This window comes from Pleurodeles waltl, chromosome 12 (assembly GCF_031143425.1).
Source record: "Pleurodeles waltl isolate 20211129_DDA chromosome 12, aPleWal1.hap1.20221129, whole genome shotgun sequence".
NCBI lineage: Eukaryota > Metazoa > Chordata > Amphibia > Caudata > Salamandridae > Pleurodeles > Pleurodeles waltl.
This window is the reverse complement of record NC_090451.1, coordinates 619983860-620001448: the sequence shown is the minus strand read 5'-3', so window position 1 is coordinate 620001448 and position 17589 is coordinate 619983860. Positions and strand designations below refer to the sequence as shown.

Below are 17589 nucleotides of genomic sequence, written 5' to 3'. Positions count from 1 at the left end.
GGCTGGTTTCCTCTTGTGATGCCAGTTGTTCTTGATCTGTCTTCAGTCTCCAGAATTCCTGAATTCCAGAATCTCAAGTCCTAATTCCTTGTGTCCTCCATCTGTTTCACGGAGTTCCTGTTGGAGGTTTTTTACCCTTTTGAGGTTTTTCCTCTGGGACTCCTTCTGGAGGGCACGGACTGTAGTGGCTTGCTATTGTCAAACAGCACCGTGGCTACCGGAAGGGGTTGCCCCTACCTCGGCCAGAGCAGGACTTGCAGGAACCGGGGCCGCTCACCACCTCTCTCCAACATCGACGGTAAGCTCAGGGTGAATTGTGACAACATTGGGCGGACAACCAGGGCGGTCAATACTGGAATCCCTACCAGTGTAGACCTGGAAATTCTAAACATATCCTGTACTACTTTCAGACACCGTATACAGTTTAATTCCATACCGTGCCCTCTTGCAAGGAATGTACTGCCTAAAAAACAAACGACCCTTGAACAGGACCAAAGACTGGTACACACTTATTTCTTTGCCTGGAATATAGACCTATTAAAACAGATCTACAAAGTGATCAAGGAAAGGCCTAATCTTAAAAAGACGGTCAGAATCAGGGTGATCTCATGGTGAGGCTAAAGCATTGTCAACAAAATGCAGCATCTGAAGAAGAAGCAAATACTGATTACGAGTCATGGTTGCAGGAAATGTAGCCATTGACATCAAGGGACTAGTAGAACAATAAGAAGCCAGTGACGGCTTCCTTATCAACCCCATCAAAAAAGTCAAACCCAAGAACTTTTCCATCTGTTGCAGATTTGTGGTAATCCACTGGGTAGCTCTAGACTGAGGCCTAAGTCTGGCAGCATTGTCCCTCAAATACTGCTCAACATACAAATGAGTCTGCTCAACAATCTCTTCCAAAAATGCATCGACCATAAACAACTCAAAGAAATTGACAGGCAAAAAGCTTTCCGTATTTACTCTAAACCCTGGGGGACCAGTAAAGGCAGGCAACTGTGGCTGCTCCATGTTTGGGGTAACCCAGAGTTCAGGTCTTCCAATGGGAAACCTTTCAGCCACTGGCTTCTGCACCACTGGCACATCAGTGTACTCCTCTAAAACAGGCCCTTCATCTGCACTGAGAGTGGCTTCCTCATCAGAAGAGTCCTCTTGGACAGAAAACTCACTGCCAGAATCTCTCCCTTCCTCAGATGCAGAGTCAGTCTCATAATCAAAAAGCATGCCAACAACCTGCTGAGCGGTCACTCTGAGGCTAGCCATGATCCTTTCTAAGAAGTGTAACTTGACAAATGCTCCAACAACAACCAGCACTGTCTAAAATAGGTAATAAACAGTTGGCTTTATCACAAAGAGTTATGTACTCAAAAACTATACCACTCACTTGCCTGAAAAAGTTAGACTCACCAGCAACTACTCTGCACAGACACAGCAATCACCAATGATATCCAACTAAAAAGAAAAAAGAAAAGCAAATTAGACATAAGACAACACAAATATCATTTTGCACAAATCTAAGGACAATTTCACACACAATCATGCATTTAGTACAACACCTACAAACATGTCATTCATGCATGGCAACAATACTCCTTGGGAGTAAATTTATTTACCTACCTAAAACATGCAACTACGCAAACCGCAGGTCAACCACTGCCAAAACCGCAATGAGCCACAGCAAAGGAAGCAAAGAACTAGAGCAAAAAGGAGAAATAAACTGTTATATTCACAAATTCAAATACTTCGCCAGTTGACAAACACCCCGTCACCAAACATTTAGAAATTTTCTCTGGTGTCTAGTGGTCTCGGCCCCCCTCGGGGACAGATGGGCTTAAAAAAACTAGGTCGATCTGCCCCCAAGGGGGCAGAAATGGCCACCAGTACTGTGCTGAACCCCTTGCCCAAGGGGCCACTCCCCCACACAAAGCACACACACACAAGATCCCTGGTGCGAAATGGATTCTGCCCCACTTGGGGGCAGATAGGCCTACCCCAACACTAAAAAAAAACAAAGCTCAAAACATCCCTGGTGTCACTGTGGCTTCTGCCCCCCCTGGGGCAGATGGCTTAAAAATAATCCGTTGATCTGCCCCCAAGGGGGGCAGAAACTGTGAAAAACATTATGTTCCCCTTAGGGGAGCGACCCTTGCCCATGGGCCGCCTCCCCACACAAAAAACACACACACACAAACAAAATCCCTGGTGCCTAGTGGATTCTGCCCCCTTTGGGGCAGATGGGCCTAAAGAAAATAGGCCGATCTGCCCCCAAGGGGGGCACAACTGCCCCTATGTTCTGTAGGAGCGCTAGCGTTTCTCTCGAGGGCCGGGTGCAGGACGTAATGGTTACGTCCTGGTCACCCGAGTGGTGCTGCCCAGGACGTAACCGTTACGTCCCAGGCACCCGAGGGGTTAAAGGGTTCATCTCTGTATCCCACATGCCCTATTTGAGGGTTCTTTGAGCAAAACAGTAAATCATATGTCATTACATTGTCATTGCTCTACTGGCATGGAATCAATTGCTCATGTTCTTAGCATTTGTCCCAAGCTTCTTAACAGTCGGAAAAAAAATTAAACCATTGTTTAGATTGCTTGGAATGGGAACACTTCCAGCTTCAATTAATTTAAGATGATTGCAGGGAAAATAAACGGCTGTGTGATGAAATTGATAGCCATAATTTAAGAGCACTTCAAACATACAATCTTTTATGAATGCTTGTTTTCGCTCTTTAATGGTAATATTCAATGTTGTACCTTTTTGTTTTTAATAATATTTGTAATAGATTGGTATTTTTAAACAATCGCTTTTTTACCAGCATGGTATCTTGTGTTCATTTTTTACATTGTTTTTTCCTTTTTGCATTGTCTGAGTGTTTCGTTCCACTAAGTGCATTATTATAAATGATTTAAAAAAATCTAAACAGTAAACTATCACAATACAGCTCTGTTCTTCTATTTCAATTTTAGCACCTTTGCATTGCAACTCTACACAATGAGAGAATGATTAGATTTTTTTTCAAAAACTTGTCTTGTAGAATCAGTCATGTGCAGGAGTTTTTGAAATTGGATTCCTATTTGGGTGGTGGGTGACTTGCCACCTTAAGGAATAAAGACAACCCTTATCGAGGTGGGTCCTCTAAGTCACTAAATCAACCTGGGCTCAACATCTTGGTAGCTATGGCATGGAACAGAGAGGCCTAATTACGAGTAGAGTGCAAAGTATTTTGCAGTTCCAAAGCAGTAGTAAAATCAAAATGCAAAGCAATATAAATCCTATACCGAATTAGAGAAATAGACTACAATTTAATAAACAAAATGATACAAAAATGAAAAGAAATCCAATAAGGGGAACCAGAGGTATAAATATTCAAAGATTTAAGTACAATCATGCCTAAAAGAACAAAGTGTCAGTGATAGTCAGTTCTCAAAATAGACTCTGACCTAGGTGCAATTTGAGGCTGACTGCAATAGAGCGCAGGTTAGATACATCAACCAGGTTCATCCTGGTCAAAAATATTAACTTCTGATTTAGTCTTTCAAGTCCCAATCCACTACATCAGTACACTTTTTAATACCTAGGACCTCAGAGGAGGCACTTAGATACTGGCAGGGTGTCAGGCAGAGGCCAACAGCATAATCCAGTCCAGTTCCCCAGTTGCCACTGGTCAGGTGGCTACTTCCAGAAAAAGGCCTCTTGCACTTTTCTATCGGCCTGTAGCCTCACAGAAGGTCGGCCAGCTGGCCCTTGAAATCCACTTCTTTGACCTGGGTACATGATAGAGCAGGTCCAATCCTTCTTGGCTCCTCCCAGGTCATAGACAGTGGATCCAGTCCACTTTGGACCTTCTGCATGTCCAAAAAGTGTCCTGACATGGGTACCCAGAGGTGCCACATTTGTGCTTGGCATGAATTAGTAGGTGGGGGCTCCTGGCCTCTCCCATAACAAACGTTTCCACAGTCAAACCTACCTGTCATTTCAATAGTTCCTGTTTGCCTTAGTGCAAATAGGTCCAAAATGCAAAGTGTCAGGGCAAATCCAAGGTGTGTGAATTAAAGCAGCAACTGCACCCACATCAAACCCAGATACAGAAGTCTGGTATAACAAATGCAGGGTCCTTCAGAAACCAGCCTGGAAATGCACAATAATTATCTTGGTATCCTATTATCTTGCTTTCAAGTACACACATAGGGGGTCATTCCGACCTTGGCGGACGGCTACCGCCGCCCGCCAGGCGGCCACCAATGCACCCATTCCGACATTCCCGCGGGGAACCAAGTTTGCGCCCACCGGCCCAGCGGGAATGAGGCCGCAACACAGGAGCCGGTTCCTAATGGAAGACAGTGAAAAGCTGGCCAGGGCCCTGTTAGGGGGCCCTTGCACTGCCCATGCCAGTGGGCCCCAGGACACCCCTTACCGCCAGCCTCTTCCTGGCGGTGCAAACTGCCAGAAACAGGCTGGTGGTAAGGGGGTCATAATCCCCAGGGCAGCGCTGCCCTGACGGATTATCCCTGCTGGGGCATAAACGGCGGGAAACCGCCGGCCCCAGCGGTGCGACCGCGGCGGTACCACCGCAGTCAGAATATGGAAAAAAGCACTGCCAGCCTGTTGGCGGTGCTTTGGTCATTTTTTCCCTGGCGGTCTCGGACCGCCAGGGTCAGAATGACCCCCATAGTGTTGTGTGTAACTTTGAAGCCCGACAAGGGATCCCTAAGAACTGCCTTCTTGTCCTTTTCACTAATTTTAAGCACACCCAAGAAGGATTTGGCCCTGTGGTGTTAAAAGGAGGCACATAGGCCCTCATTCTAACCCCGGCGGTCTCAGACCGCCGGGGCCAGGGTCGGCGGGAGCACCGCCGACAGACCGGCGGTGCCCCGCAGGGCATTCTGACCGCAGCGGTTTGGCTGCGGTCAGAAAGGGTAAACCGGCGGTCTCCCGCCGGTTTACCGCAGCCCTTAGAATCCCCCATGGCGGCGCAGCTTGCTGCGCCGCCATGGGGGATTCTGACACCCCCTACCGCCATCCTGTTCCTGGCGGTTCGCCCGCCAGGAACAGGATGGCGGTAGGGGGTGCCGCAGGGCCCCTGGGGGCCCCTGCCGTGCCCATGCCAATGGCATGGGCACGGCAGGGGCCCCCGTAAGAGGGCCCCACAAAGTATTTCAGTGTCTGCCTAGCAGACACTGAAATACGCGACGGGTGCAACTGCACCCGTCGCACCTTCCCACTCCGCCGGCTCAATTCTGAGCCGGCATCTTAGTGGGAAGGTTGATTTGCCCTGGGCTGGCGGGCGGCCTTTTGGCGGCCGCCCGCCAGCCCAGGGCAAATCCCAAAATACCCTCAGCGGTCTTTCGACCGCGGAGCGGTATTTTGGTGGGGGAACTTCGGCGGGCGGCCTCCGCCGCCCGCCGAAGTTAGAATCACCCCCATAGTCCCCACCCTGCATATTCATCAGAAATCAGTGAAGTCACCTCTGTCCATTGAGGTCAGCCTATAGGTATGTCATGGGAGGCATTTTGCACCTTTCCTGCTTCTATTTATGGCTAATCACTGGCTGGGGTGGTCAGCAGGGATAATGTGCTCTGAGTTCAAAAGTCAGCAAAAATGTAGGGTCCCACAAAAGGAATTAAATCCAGAGTGACCACACAGAAAAGATGGATTTCCTCGATGGAGAGTGAAGGGACAATTATTTGTGATTTCAGTTATTATGCCTACGTATGGATAGCCTAATGGTCCAGTAAAGTCTTCCAGTAATTCTTTACTTTTGCATTGATGAACTACTATCTTCTATAATTCAGTTATGTAAAAATGCATTTGCTGAAATCTAACAAGTAACTTTTTATCATTTTTACCTTTTTTTCCCCTAACAGATTATCCATTCCACGATGTGAAGAATGTGAAAATGATCCAAAGCAGTGGGAGATGGCTAGAACTTTTTATTCTGATTGCTGGAGTGAGCAGCGTTGCACTGAGCTACTTGTCTTGCACGGTGAAAGAGAACAATGTTGCATTGTGTCTCGGCCTGAGCCTCATTGAAGTCCCTAAAGATTTATCGACTAGCATTGTAGAATTAGATTTGTCTTACAATAAACTTCAGAGTATCAGCAAAGACGATTTTTCTGCCTATACAAACCTGACAATTTTAAACTTGGCCTTCAACACCATTTTCAGAATCGATCACAACTCTTTTGCCTCAAATCTCCTTCTCAGAAAGCTCAACCTCTTCAACAACTCTCTGACGGAAATTCCTTCACTGGCGATAAGTCCTTTGAAGAACCTGGAGGAACTGGAAATGAGCAACAATTTGTATTTGAATTCAACCCTTAGTGATGTTTTTTATACCTTTAAAAGCTTGACAGTACTGTCCATGGGTGGAAGTGAGATCACATGGATTAGGGAAAATGATTTTCTACCCTTACAAAATATTTCTTTACAGAAATTTGCATTGAAGACAGCTTCCAGTCCCAAGCACTATGACAAGGGGGCGTTTGCCGTACTTAACACCTTTTCTCTTTGGTGCGACTTTGCATTGGACACAAATCCTTATGTACTACCCTTGATCCTGGGAGACTTGCAAGGAAAGTCCATAAGGCTCCTTCGTCTACGAAATTTGTTTGCAAACTCTTACTACACAGATGACATGGACTTGTTCAACGGTCTAGCGGATACTGGTGTGAAAGAACTTATTTTGTTTCGGGGTAAGTTCAATGAGAACTTACTGCGCCTCTTGTTGACAAATGTGCAAATTTCAAATGTGACAGATCTGTGTTTGATTGCCATAGACTTTGCAAGGTCTTTGAATTTATCTGCTTCAAATGTCGGGATCTCTAATTTGACCTTGAATAAGCTTCTACTACAGGACATCAGTAACCCAGACATTCTGAGGTTCGACTGGACGTTCACTTGGTTCAGCAAAGTGAGCAATCTTCACATCATAAACGTCAACTTTAATTATGTTCCCTGTGATGCATGGGATGAGATGAAAAATGTTATTGTGTTGAACATATCAAACAACAGACTGACCAACGAATTTGTATACAACCCAACATGCCAAAACCCATCAGTGCCTAAGCTGGAATGCTTTAATGCCAGTAGCAACAAAATAACTAGCCTCAAGATAATTTCATTGATAAGCATTAATTGGCCAAATCTCCGGGTTGTTGATCTTAGTCACAATGGCATCGGTTCAAACGATGAGTCCTGCAGCTGGGGACCTGCCATTACAAAACTAATACTGCATCATAACATCATAAAAAAGGTAATATTCCAGTGCCTCCCTACAAGTCTGCACTACTTGGATTTGTCAAATTCTGAGCTAGATGGGCTAGACACAAACTATTTCACCAAGACTACTAACTTGAGTGAACTGCTTTTGAGTAACAACAGAATTAAATTTATCCCCACCATTTGGAAGAGCCCCAACCTCCGGTTCCTGGCTGTTGATGGTAACTCATTTGGAGTGATTACTAAAGGCTCTTTTAACAACATGCCAAAACTTGCAAAGTTGAAAGCAGGCAACAATCCCTATCATTGCACTTGTGAACTTGCCATGTTCATCGAGGAGACCATGCAGTATGGTGACCTTGAGTTTGCAGACTGGCCTCAGAACTATAAATGCTATCATCCAGAATACCTGCTTCGTAACACGATAGAATCCTACGATCCGGGGCGGCTGGAATGTGATATCACTCTAGTTGTGATTATCTCTGTCACATCAACTGCAGTTGTGGTCATTATTTCTATGCTACTCTGCTGGAAGTTTGATGTTCCATGGTACATAAAAGCAACATGCCAAATCATTCAGTCCAGGCACCGATCACGTAAAGGCATTCCTAGCAGGACATACAGTTACCATGCGTTTGTCTCCTATAGCTCCTCGGATGCGGATTGGGTCAGGAGAGAATTGCTATACCGTCTGGAACAGTGCAACCCCGCTTTTAGTATCTGCATACACGAGAGAGACTTCATGCCGGGTAAGTGGATCATTGACAACATCATTGAAAACATTGAAAAGAGCCGCAAAGTCATCTTTGTGCTGTCCCGTAGCTTTGTCGACAGCGAGTGGTGCAATTATGAGCTGTACTTTGCCCACCAGCGTTTCATTGGCCATGCTTTTGATGACGTCATCCTAGTTGTCAAAGAAAACGTCAGCATGGATTCCCTTCCAAGCAAGTTCTGCAAACTGAGAAAAATGCTGAGTACAAAGACTTATTTGGAGTGGCCTTCCGAACCAAACAAACAGGCCTTTTTCTGGGTTCAGCTGAAGAACGTGTTGGGGAAATGCACCCTGGAGAGTGCTGTTCAGCAAACAATTTCTTGGACCAACGACACTGCTGTGTCCGAGTTGCCTGTTGGATCATGAGCTACACAAGTTTACTCTGTAAATTTACATTAAAGTTGATTATACTTATTTATGAACCTCCAAAGAGAATGGTCTTGAAAGTGTTTAATGTGCTCTCTGCATGCAAAATAATTTATTAGCCATCCGGCCAAAATTAACCAAAATATTTTCTCACAATTTTTATATAAAATGTTAAGACACCGTAGTACGTTTTACTTTACCACACTGGATATATGCATCATGAAACATTGACAGACAAATATTTCAAGGTAGATACCTAGCTGGCAGATAGCCCAATGTCAGGTATGACACAATATAGGCCAAAAGCACTTTGCCTGCTGTGTTTTTGTGCCCATACTTAAAGTGCTAGAAGCAAAACTATAAGTTTCAAAATACATCATTTTGTTGTTTAAAATACCAGAATTTACCCAAAGTGTTGCACAGGACATGGAACCACTTAGCAGTAATGAACGTATTTAACATTTCATACATGGCAGTTATGGTCACCTATTCCTTTTAAAAGCATACTCAATCACATAGTGGCAGAACCACAAAGAATGTGCTGTGAATAGGTATAATCTGCTCTTATAATAGAGTACCATTGAGAAGGTCACATCAGTAGCTTCGCGAATTGGTCCCTTGATTGCCAACATGGTGCTGGCCAATTGGTCAGCCTAAAAATAGTCATTCATTGGAATTAGATAGGGTTATTTGGAGAAATCCTTTGACTCGTAATACCAAGCAGGGTATTGACTGACAAAAGAGCTTACTGGTCATAATTGCAGGCTAGCTCATGGTGACTCTGTTTTTTTCACTAATTACAGCACATTAGCATGACGTTTGTCAGCATCCTCCTGGCTCCCTTCACCTCCCCTTGTGTGCGACACAGTTTGAAGACCACCGGTGTAGCGGGTGGCGGCAGGCGTTATACCCTGGTAGTTAAACCATTAGCTTTGTAACACAAACTACTGATTTCTAATCCTCTGCTTTCTTCTGAAAATACATGGATTTGTGGCAAATAATGTTCATTATCAGTGTCAAATTTGAGTATGACGTTTTGAGTGAGGTAGTAATTTTGCTTCAACCCTCGAGTTTTTTTCCCCACACATATTCCTGCAAGCTTTACCTGCAGGTACTTAAATGGGGACGTAGGCACCCATTCCAGATTGTTTTAGATAAAAAAGGGAGAAATCATTCAGTTTTACTTAGACCAAAACAGCATGCAGTCTTTCATTTCTACTGATAGAACTCTGAATGGAGGGGTAAATAAGCCCCAAGGAAAAATGCAGTGTGAGGTACTGTTTTTTCCCCAGTTTATATTTATCCCCTGATGTTTATGCAGGGCCTTCGATGAGGCCATCAGTATCCTATTAGGGTTAGGGTCTGATTTAGATATTGGCAGACATGTTACTCGGTCACAACAGTGACGGAAATCCCCTCTGCCGAAATCGAAATCCAATTGTATCTTATGGGATTTAGATTTTGGCGGACAGGATATCTGTCACCGTTTTGATGGAGTAACACATCCGGCAATATCTAAATCAGGCCCATAGTGTTATTAAAAGAAAGCCTTCTGGAATACATGCTTACACAGAGAACTGGATTAATATGGAAAATGGACATTTACATTAGTTGATCTGCTCACACTAGTAGAGATATGTCACTGGCTATGAAGGTGTAATCAGTATTCCACATTTCAGTTTGCCGTAAGTCTACCAAGGTGTAAACAGTACAGTTGTATCTCATGTTTGCCTGGTTCATTTCTTTCCACCAAATGCTACCTTGTTTTGTGTTGCACTTGCAACTTCCAAAAGTATTTTTAATCTATTTTCAGTGCTGATATTTGCTTAGCTCTAATAATACGTTTGACAAGGCGGACCATAGATGTGCCACATTGAGAACTCCATTGGTAGGCAGGCGGTCAGTATGCTGTACTCATGGCTGGATGGAATAAGATATCAGCCTTTGGACCCTTAGATCAAAGCACATCATTGTCTTATAGAACTTGCATGATTTATTCCTGCAGTGAAATGATGTTCATGGGTTCTGTTAGCTATTCAAATAATGAAACATTTTATACATTGCTCTTCAGAGAATCTTGTAAATTGTTTATTTAACCAATTGCTGTGACTTTTGCTATGTGAAATAACTCATTCGACCCTACATTTTTTAATAAGCATTGCCATAGCTAACATGGTGCGCTTTTATAATGCAAGTGCCGAGCTGTTGGCTTTGCTAGTGCTTTTTCGTAAAGCTTTGTTTAAAAAAAAGACACATTTTAAAATATTGAAGGAAAAGTAAATGCATATCTTAAGGTATTTCAAAGTTGTAAATTGAAATCAATGTTTGCAATCTGTATAAATGGCCTGCTTTATTGTTCTAATACTTTTCAATCAGGAAACTCTGAACATAATTTAAAAAGAAAAATAAGTGAGAGAATTTAAAGGAAAAAGATTGCCAAGGCCTAATGTATCCTCCACTGGACTCTGAGCTGAAGCATGCTCTGGTAATGTGGTCCTGTGCAGTAGCCCCAAAGCATAGTTGTGGGCTCCGGGAGAAGAGACGGTCTCTTTTTAGTCTAAGTAAACTTCCTGCCTCAAATGCCAACAGAGTGCAGCTGCAGTCTCTCCCACAGCACCATAAAAGCATTTTTGTGCTAAGGCCTATGCACTGATGCAGTACATAGAATGCAGGACATAAAACAAAACCAATCACTAGAATCTGCTCTTTAGTCATAACCTGGCAGAAATATACCTCTTGCTGTGATTTCCCAGGTATGATTAGATGGGTGGGGAGCAATGTTTGGAGCAAGGTGGAGGCAGCTGGAAGTGGAGAGGGGACAGTGAACAAAGGATGGAGCACGAAAACTAGAAAACGCACACACTTTCATGGAGTGCTGACTGAAACAAAAGAAATGTGAGCAGTGGAAGGATGTAAAGCATCCAGTCAAAATTGTTTCAGGGAGGGACATACACAAGAAGACAAAGCAAAGCCATCAAATAAGAAGTAAGCAAATAAAAATGATATGAAAGCCAAACAATAGCAAGCCATGGGCAGGCTCTAAGCCCCCGGTAAGCTTTTCACACTTACTGTGCCTACTCATTGCAGTATGGAGGTGTCTTTTACACATTTCCCAAAGTTGCTTCTAGGTCTAAATGCAAGTGCAAGTTTGCACACGCTGTTAAGTGATAGTCACTCACAATGTAAAATTTTACAGAACAGATTTAGCTATGCTACAATTACAGTTTTTCACATTTTTGTTCTTGGTCCATTGAAAGTATTGTGTAACATTATCTCTGGTTTGATTTGAATTTAGGTCAAGCGGTGAAGTCAAGTTGATTTCGCCCTTTCTTTGTGCTTGTCTATCTTAATTGAAGTCAAGTGTTGAACTGTTGAAATAGAACTAAAGTGAGGAGAAATACCTTTTTTAAACATTTTCTGCACTACTCAGGAAAGAGATGTCTTGTTCCTCTTTGCGTTGTGGGTTTAAAAATATCTTGTTGCTGAAGTTTATTGTCATCATTGAGTATGTGATCTTGTAGACGGTATGACATGCACCAGATTATTTTGTTCTGTTTGTTGCAAAATCATGCACAAGTGAACCACTGTTTTGTAACCTATTAGAAATTAACATGGTTGCATCCGCTATACTTCGAAGAAATATGCGGCTATCACCTTAACATAAATACCTCTTAGTTGTGCTAACAGCCTTACTAGCTTTTAAAAATGTGGTTTAGATTGGTGGTTGTGCTCCTTCTGTCTCCAAGGAATTGTAAGGCCTTGCATGGCAGAAGGAATGAGTATGTGTATTTAGTCAATGGAGCTTACATTATTTGTGTGACAATCTGCTGAAACCATGACAAAGTGTATGCAGTGATTTTCTTTCTGATATGCTTAATGCAATCTTCAAACCTCTAGTCAATAGACTCCCGCAAAGACCTTTGATCTGAACCTTTGTCGGATATTCTTATAGCGCTTTCCTTGCCAGGAGATGTTCAAAGTCTTTCTGTCAAGTCCAGAGATATGGCTTAGTCTTGTTCTATAAACATGCACCTGTCCATTAAGCATGGCTAGTAAGGTCCTCTTTAGAGTGCCTCAGGATTTAGTGTTATTTTCTCACCCTTACTGTTACTAATACTGGAGGACCTGTTGCTCAAGAGAGTAGGGAAAATCCAGCCCAGGACTCCAAGGGTCATCTTAGAGATGATGGAATTAACAAGCAATTCACGGTGCAGTTCCCCAGTAGTTCTTGACTCCGCCCCTGCTTTCACACCGTAGATTTTGAGATATTAGTATTTTTTGTTAAAGTGCAGAATGGGCTTGAAGGGATTTTGTATACCTTGGTTAATTAATGGGTGGGCTAAAACTATTTTATTTTCATCTTGGCTATTTGAAATTGTGATTTCAAAAATTATGATTTTTGTCAGTGTCATTTGATTTTCTTTACAGGTATATGATTGGCTGATGAATGTAATTCAACAAAGTTGTTTCCATGTTCGTGAAACGTGCACTTTTGGTCAAACTCTTGATTTTAGCTCCATGGGAAAAAGGTCCACAGCTAAATGGAGGTACTGTGAGAGGTACGCAAGAGTGCTAGAGGACACTCAAAGGCATAGAAAATGGGAATTAAAATAAAAAACACAGAAAAATTGCAATTTTTCAGAATATTGCGGTGCAATATTTTTTATTCAGAAACACACTAAAAATCAGTTTGGAAAAAATATGATTTTCTTTTTTTTTTTTAAGAAAGAAAGCAAAACATTAAAACAATCAGAAGACCAGGACCTGTGGCCAATCCTCTGTGCCTGGTCAAAGGCTGTGCGCCACATGAAACTGGTATATTTCAGGTAGGGGTGGGTGAAAAAGTCTGCTCTGCTGGCTGAGTTCACAAAATTTTGCCTACTCCATGCTCCGCTTGGAATGCAGAGTTCTGGCAAAACTCCGCCCACCACCGTATGGCAGAGTTATTTCTTGTGCGCAGCTCGAGAACATTAAGTTGGAAAGTGCAAGCAAAAGTTTGGGTCTCATAGCACTATTTTCGAGCGCTAGAATGCCTCTCTGCAAGATTTCTCAACCGCGCCGTTCACTTTCAGAAAGCTGCAGCTAGAGGAGAAAATATACTCGCGCAGCAGAAAGAAGCAGCGCCCTCTAGCGTGCAAGTTGGTGTTGTATTATGGTTATTTTTCCTACGATGTTTTGATCGTACTTGTATGCCATGGACGTAGATACGTGCCTAGCTTGTCTGCTATTTTTATTTGTGTGATTACACTAGAATTTCAGATGTATGAGGTACACAAGTCTTGAAGGCTTGTTCTTTGCTTATTGTATTTTGTATTGGTTTATGAAAATAAAAAAAGTACAACAACATTTTTTTTACAGCACGGAACAAAATACAAACTAAAAATAATCGGCAGTTATGTTTATGTTTACAATGCGCAGGTTAACTCATGCTGCCCGCCGTGCTTAGTACACCATTTTGTCAGTATACAGAAAAGCCTGTGTACCAAGAGCAGGCTAAAAAACACAGTTCGATGGCATCTGTCGCTGTAGATACGCATGTTTTGCAATAGCTCGCCATCTGGTGTTGGGCCGGAGTGTTACAAGTTGTTTTTCTTCGAAGAAGTCTTTCGAGTCACGAGACCGAGTGACTCCTCCTTTTGTCTCCATTGCGCATGGGCGTCGACTCCATCTTCGATTGTTTTTTTTCCGCCATCGGGTTCGGACGTGTTCCTGTCGCTCCGAGTTTCGGAACGGAAAAATAGCTAATTTCAGAAGATTTTCATCGGTATTGTTGCGTTCGGGGTCGGCGTAGTTAGATTCAACACCGCGTCTAAGATCGAAGAGCTCCGGTGCCCTTCGGGGTAATTTTTTCGATCCTCCGTCGGGGCCTGGTCGGCCCGACCGCGTGCAGAAGAACGCCGATGGAACGGACCCCGTTCCGTTTCTGTCCCAAATGCCACAATAAATACCCCTATACAGACCAACACTTGGTCTGCAACCTGTGCCTGTCACCTGAGCACAGCGAAGACACCTGTGAGGCCTGTCGTGCGTTCCGGTCCCGAAAAACTCTCCGAGACCGTCGAGCCAGAAGACTTCAGATGGCGTCCGCGCCGACAGCCCACCGGGAGTTCGAGGAACAAGAAGAGGAGGGAACCTTTTCGATCCAAGAATCGGACTCCGAAGGATTCGACGATACACAAACCGTGAGTAGGACGTCGAAAACCACTCAAAAGAAGATTTACAAGGCCCAGGGGACGCCACTGCCACCAGGCCATGGCTCGACCCATAAATTCGGTGACCGACCGTCGGCACCGAAAAAGGCCCAAACAGTGCCGAGATCGTCCGACTCCGGTCGAGACACCGGCACGCAGCCTTCTCGGGACCGAGAAAGTGCTGGAGACAAGCATCGACACCGAGATACCGGTGTAGACACGGCTCGACGCCGAGACAGCGGCACCGAAGAAGATCGACGCCGAGAGGTTTCGGCCCCGAAAAAGAAAAAAGTCACCTCGGAGCCGAAAAAAGATGCAGACAGGGTTTCGGTGCCGAAACAAACTGCAACCGACCCAGTTTCAGGCTCTTATACAGAAGAGCACTCGCTAACCTCCCAAATGCAAAAGCATAGGTTTGAGGAAGAACTACACTCAACGGATGTAGACCATACGCAAAAGCGTATTTTCATACAGCAGGGGACAGGAAAAATAAGCACCCTTCCCCCTATTAGAAGAAAGAGAAGATTGGAGTTCCAAACTGAACAAACACCACAAACAAAAGTGGTGAAAAAAGTTACCCCACCACCCTCTCCTCCACCTGTGATTAACGTCTCACCAGCACAAACTCCATCACATTCCCCAGCTCACACCACCATGAGCCAGGGTGACCAAGATCAAGACGCATGGGACTTATACGACGCCCCATTGTCAGATAACAGTCCGGAGGCATACCCTACGAAGCCATCTCCACCAGAGGACAGCACTGCGTATTCTCAAGTGGTGGCTAGAGCAGCACAACTTCACAATGTAAGCCTCCACTCAGAACAGGTCGAGGATAACTTTTTATTCAACACACTCTCCTCCACCCACAGCTCCTACCAAAGCCTACCTATGCTCCCTGGTATGCTCCGGCACGCAAAAGAAATCTTTAAGGAGCCGGTCAAAAGTAGGGCAATCACACCAAGAGTGGAAAAAAAGTATAAGGCGCCTCCTACAGACCCGGCTTTCATCACTACACAGCTGCCACCAGACTCTGTCGTTGTAGGAGCAGCTAGGAAAAGGGCCAACTCCCACACATCTGGAGATGCACCACCCCCAGATAAAGAAAGCCGCAAGTTCGATGCAGCTGGTAAAAGAGTCGCAGCACAAGCTGCAAACCAGTGGCGCATCGCTAACTCCCAGGCACTACTTGCGCGCTATGACAGAGCCCATTGGGATGAGATGCAACATCTCATTGACCATCTGCCCAAGGACCTACAAAATAGGGCAACACAAGTGGTTGAGGAGGGACAGACCATTTCCAACAACCAAATCCGCTCCTCCATGGACGCTGCAGATACAGCTGCACGGACAATTAATACATCTGTAACTATCAGAAGGCATGCATGGCTCCGAACGTCTGGATTTAAACCAGAGATTCAGCAAGCAGTTCTCAATATGCCTTTTAACGAAAAAGAACTGTTCGGTCCAGAACTGGACACAGCGATTGAGAAACTCAAAAAAGACACGGACACTGCTAAAGCCATGGGCGCACTCTACTCCCCGCAGAGCAGAGGGAATTACAGCACATTCCGTAAAACACCCTTTAGAGGGGGGTTTCGGGGTCAAAGCACACAAGCCAGCACCTCACAGGCAACACCGTCCAGTTACCAGGGACAGTACAGAGGAGGTTTTCGGGGACAATATAGAGGAGGGCAATTCCCTAGAAATAGAGGAAAATTTCAAAGCCCCAAAACCCCTACTACTAAGCAGTGACTCACACGTCACTCACCCCCTCCACACAACACCAGTGGGGGAAAGAATAAGTCATTATTACAAAGCATGGGAGGAAATCACTACAGACACTTGGGTTCTAGCAATTATCCAACATGGTTATTGAATAGAATTTCTACAATTCCCTCCAAACATACCACCAAAAGCACAAAATTTGACAAAACATCATTCCAATCTCCTGGAGATAGAAGTCCAGGCACTACTGCAAAAGAATGCAATCGAATTAGTGCCGAACACACAAATAAACACAGGAGTTTACTCACTGTACTTTCTGATACCAAAGAAGGACAAAACGCTGAGACCAATCCTAGACCTCAGAATAGTGAACACATTCATCAAATCAGACCACTTTCACATGGTCACACTACAAGAAGTATTACCATTGCTAAAACTACACGACTACATGTCAACTTTAGACCTCAAGGACGCGTATTTCCATATACCAATACACCCATCGCACAGGAAATACCTAAGGTTTGTATTCAAAGGAATACATTACCAATTCAAGGTACTGCCTTTCGGATTAACAACCGCACCAAGAGTCTTTACCAAATGTCTAGCGGTAGTCGCTGCACACATCAGAAGGCAGCAAATACATGTGTTCCCATATCTAGACGACTGGCTAATCAAGGCCCATTCGTTAATAGAGTGCTCAAATCACACAAATCAGATCATACAAACCCTCTTCAAACTAGGGTTCACCGTCAACTTCACGAAATCCAACATTCTGCCGTGCAAGGTACAACAATACCTAGGAGCCATAATAGACACAACAAAAGGAGTAGCCACTCCAAGTTCCTAAAGAATTCAAAATTTCAACACCATCATACAACGCATGTATCCAACACAAAAGATACAAGCAAAGATGATATTGCAACTCCTAGGCATGATGTCTTCATGCATAGCCATTGTCCCAAACGCAAGACTGCACATGAGGCCCTTACAACAGTGCCTAGCATCACAGTGGTCTCAAGCACAGGGTCATCTTCTAGATCTGGTGTTAATAGACCGCCAAACTTACCTCTCGCTTCTGTGGTGGAACAACATAAATTTAAACAAGGGGCGGCCTTTCCAAGACCCAGTGCCACAATACGTAATAACAACAGATGCTTCCATGACAGGGTGGGGAGCACACCTCGATCAACACAGCATACAAGGACAATGGAACGTACATCAAACAAAACTGCATATAAATCAACTAGAACTACTAGCAGTTTTTCAAGCACTAAAAGCTTTCCAACCAATAATAGTTCACAAATACATTCTCG

The 17589-nt window shown here is 44.2% G+C and overlaps 1 protein-coding gene across 3 annotated transcripts in view; it reads left to right on the top strand.

The window, feature by feature from the left end:
- Nucleotides 1-13703, top strand: part of LOC138268374 (toll-like receptor 2) — a 104284-nt gene extending 90581 nt beyond the window's left edge. For 2 of the 3 annotated variants that reach the window (XM_069217947.1, XM_069217948.1), the window contains one exon: nucleotides 5866-13703. In XM_069217947.1, coding sequence (XP_069074048.1) covers nucleotides 5898-8357 — 2460 coding nt within the window. In that variant the 5' untranslated portion in view covers nucleotides 5866-5897 and the 3' untranslated portion in view covers nucleotides 8358-13703. Of the gene's footprint in view, nucleotides 1-99; nucleotides 299-5865 lie in introns of those variants that run through there. The other variant, XM_069217949.1, reaches the window with a different exon arrangement.
- Nucleotides 13704-17589: the final 3886 nt, after the last annotated feature.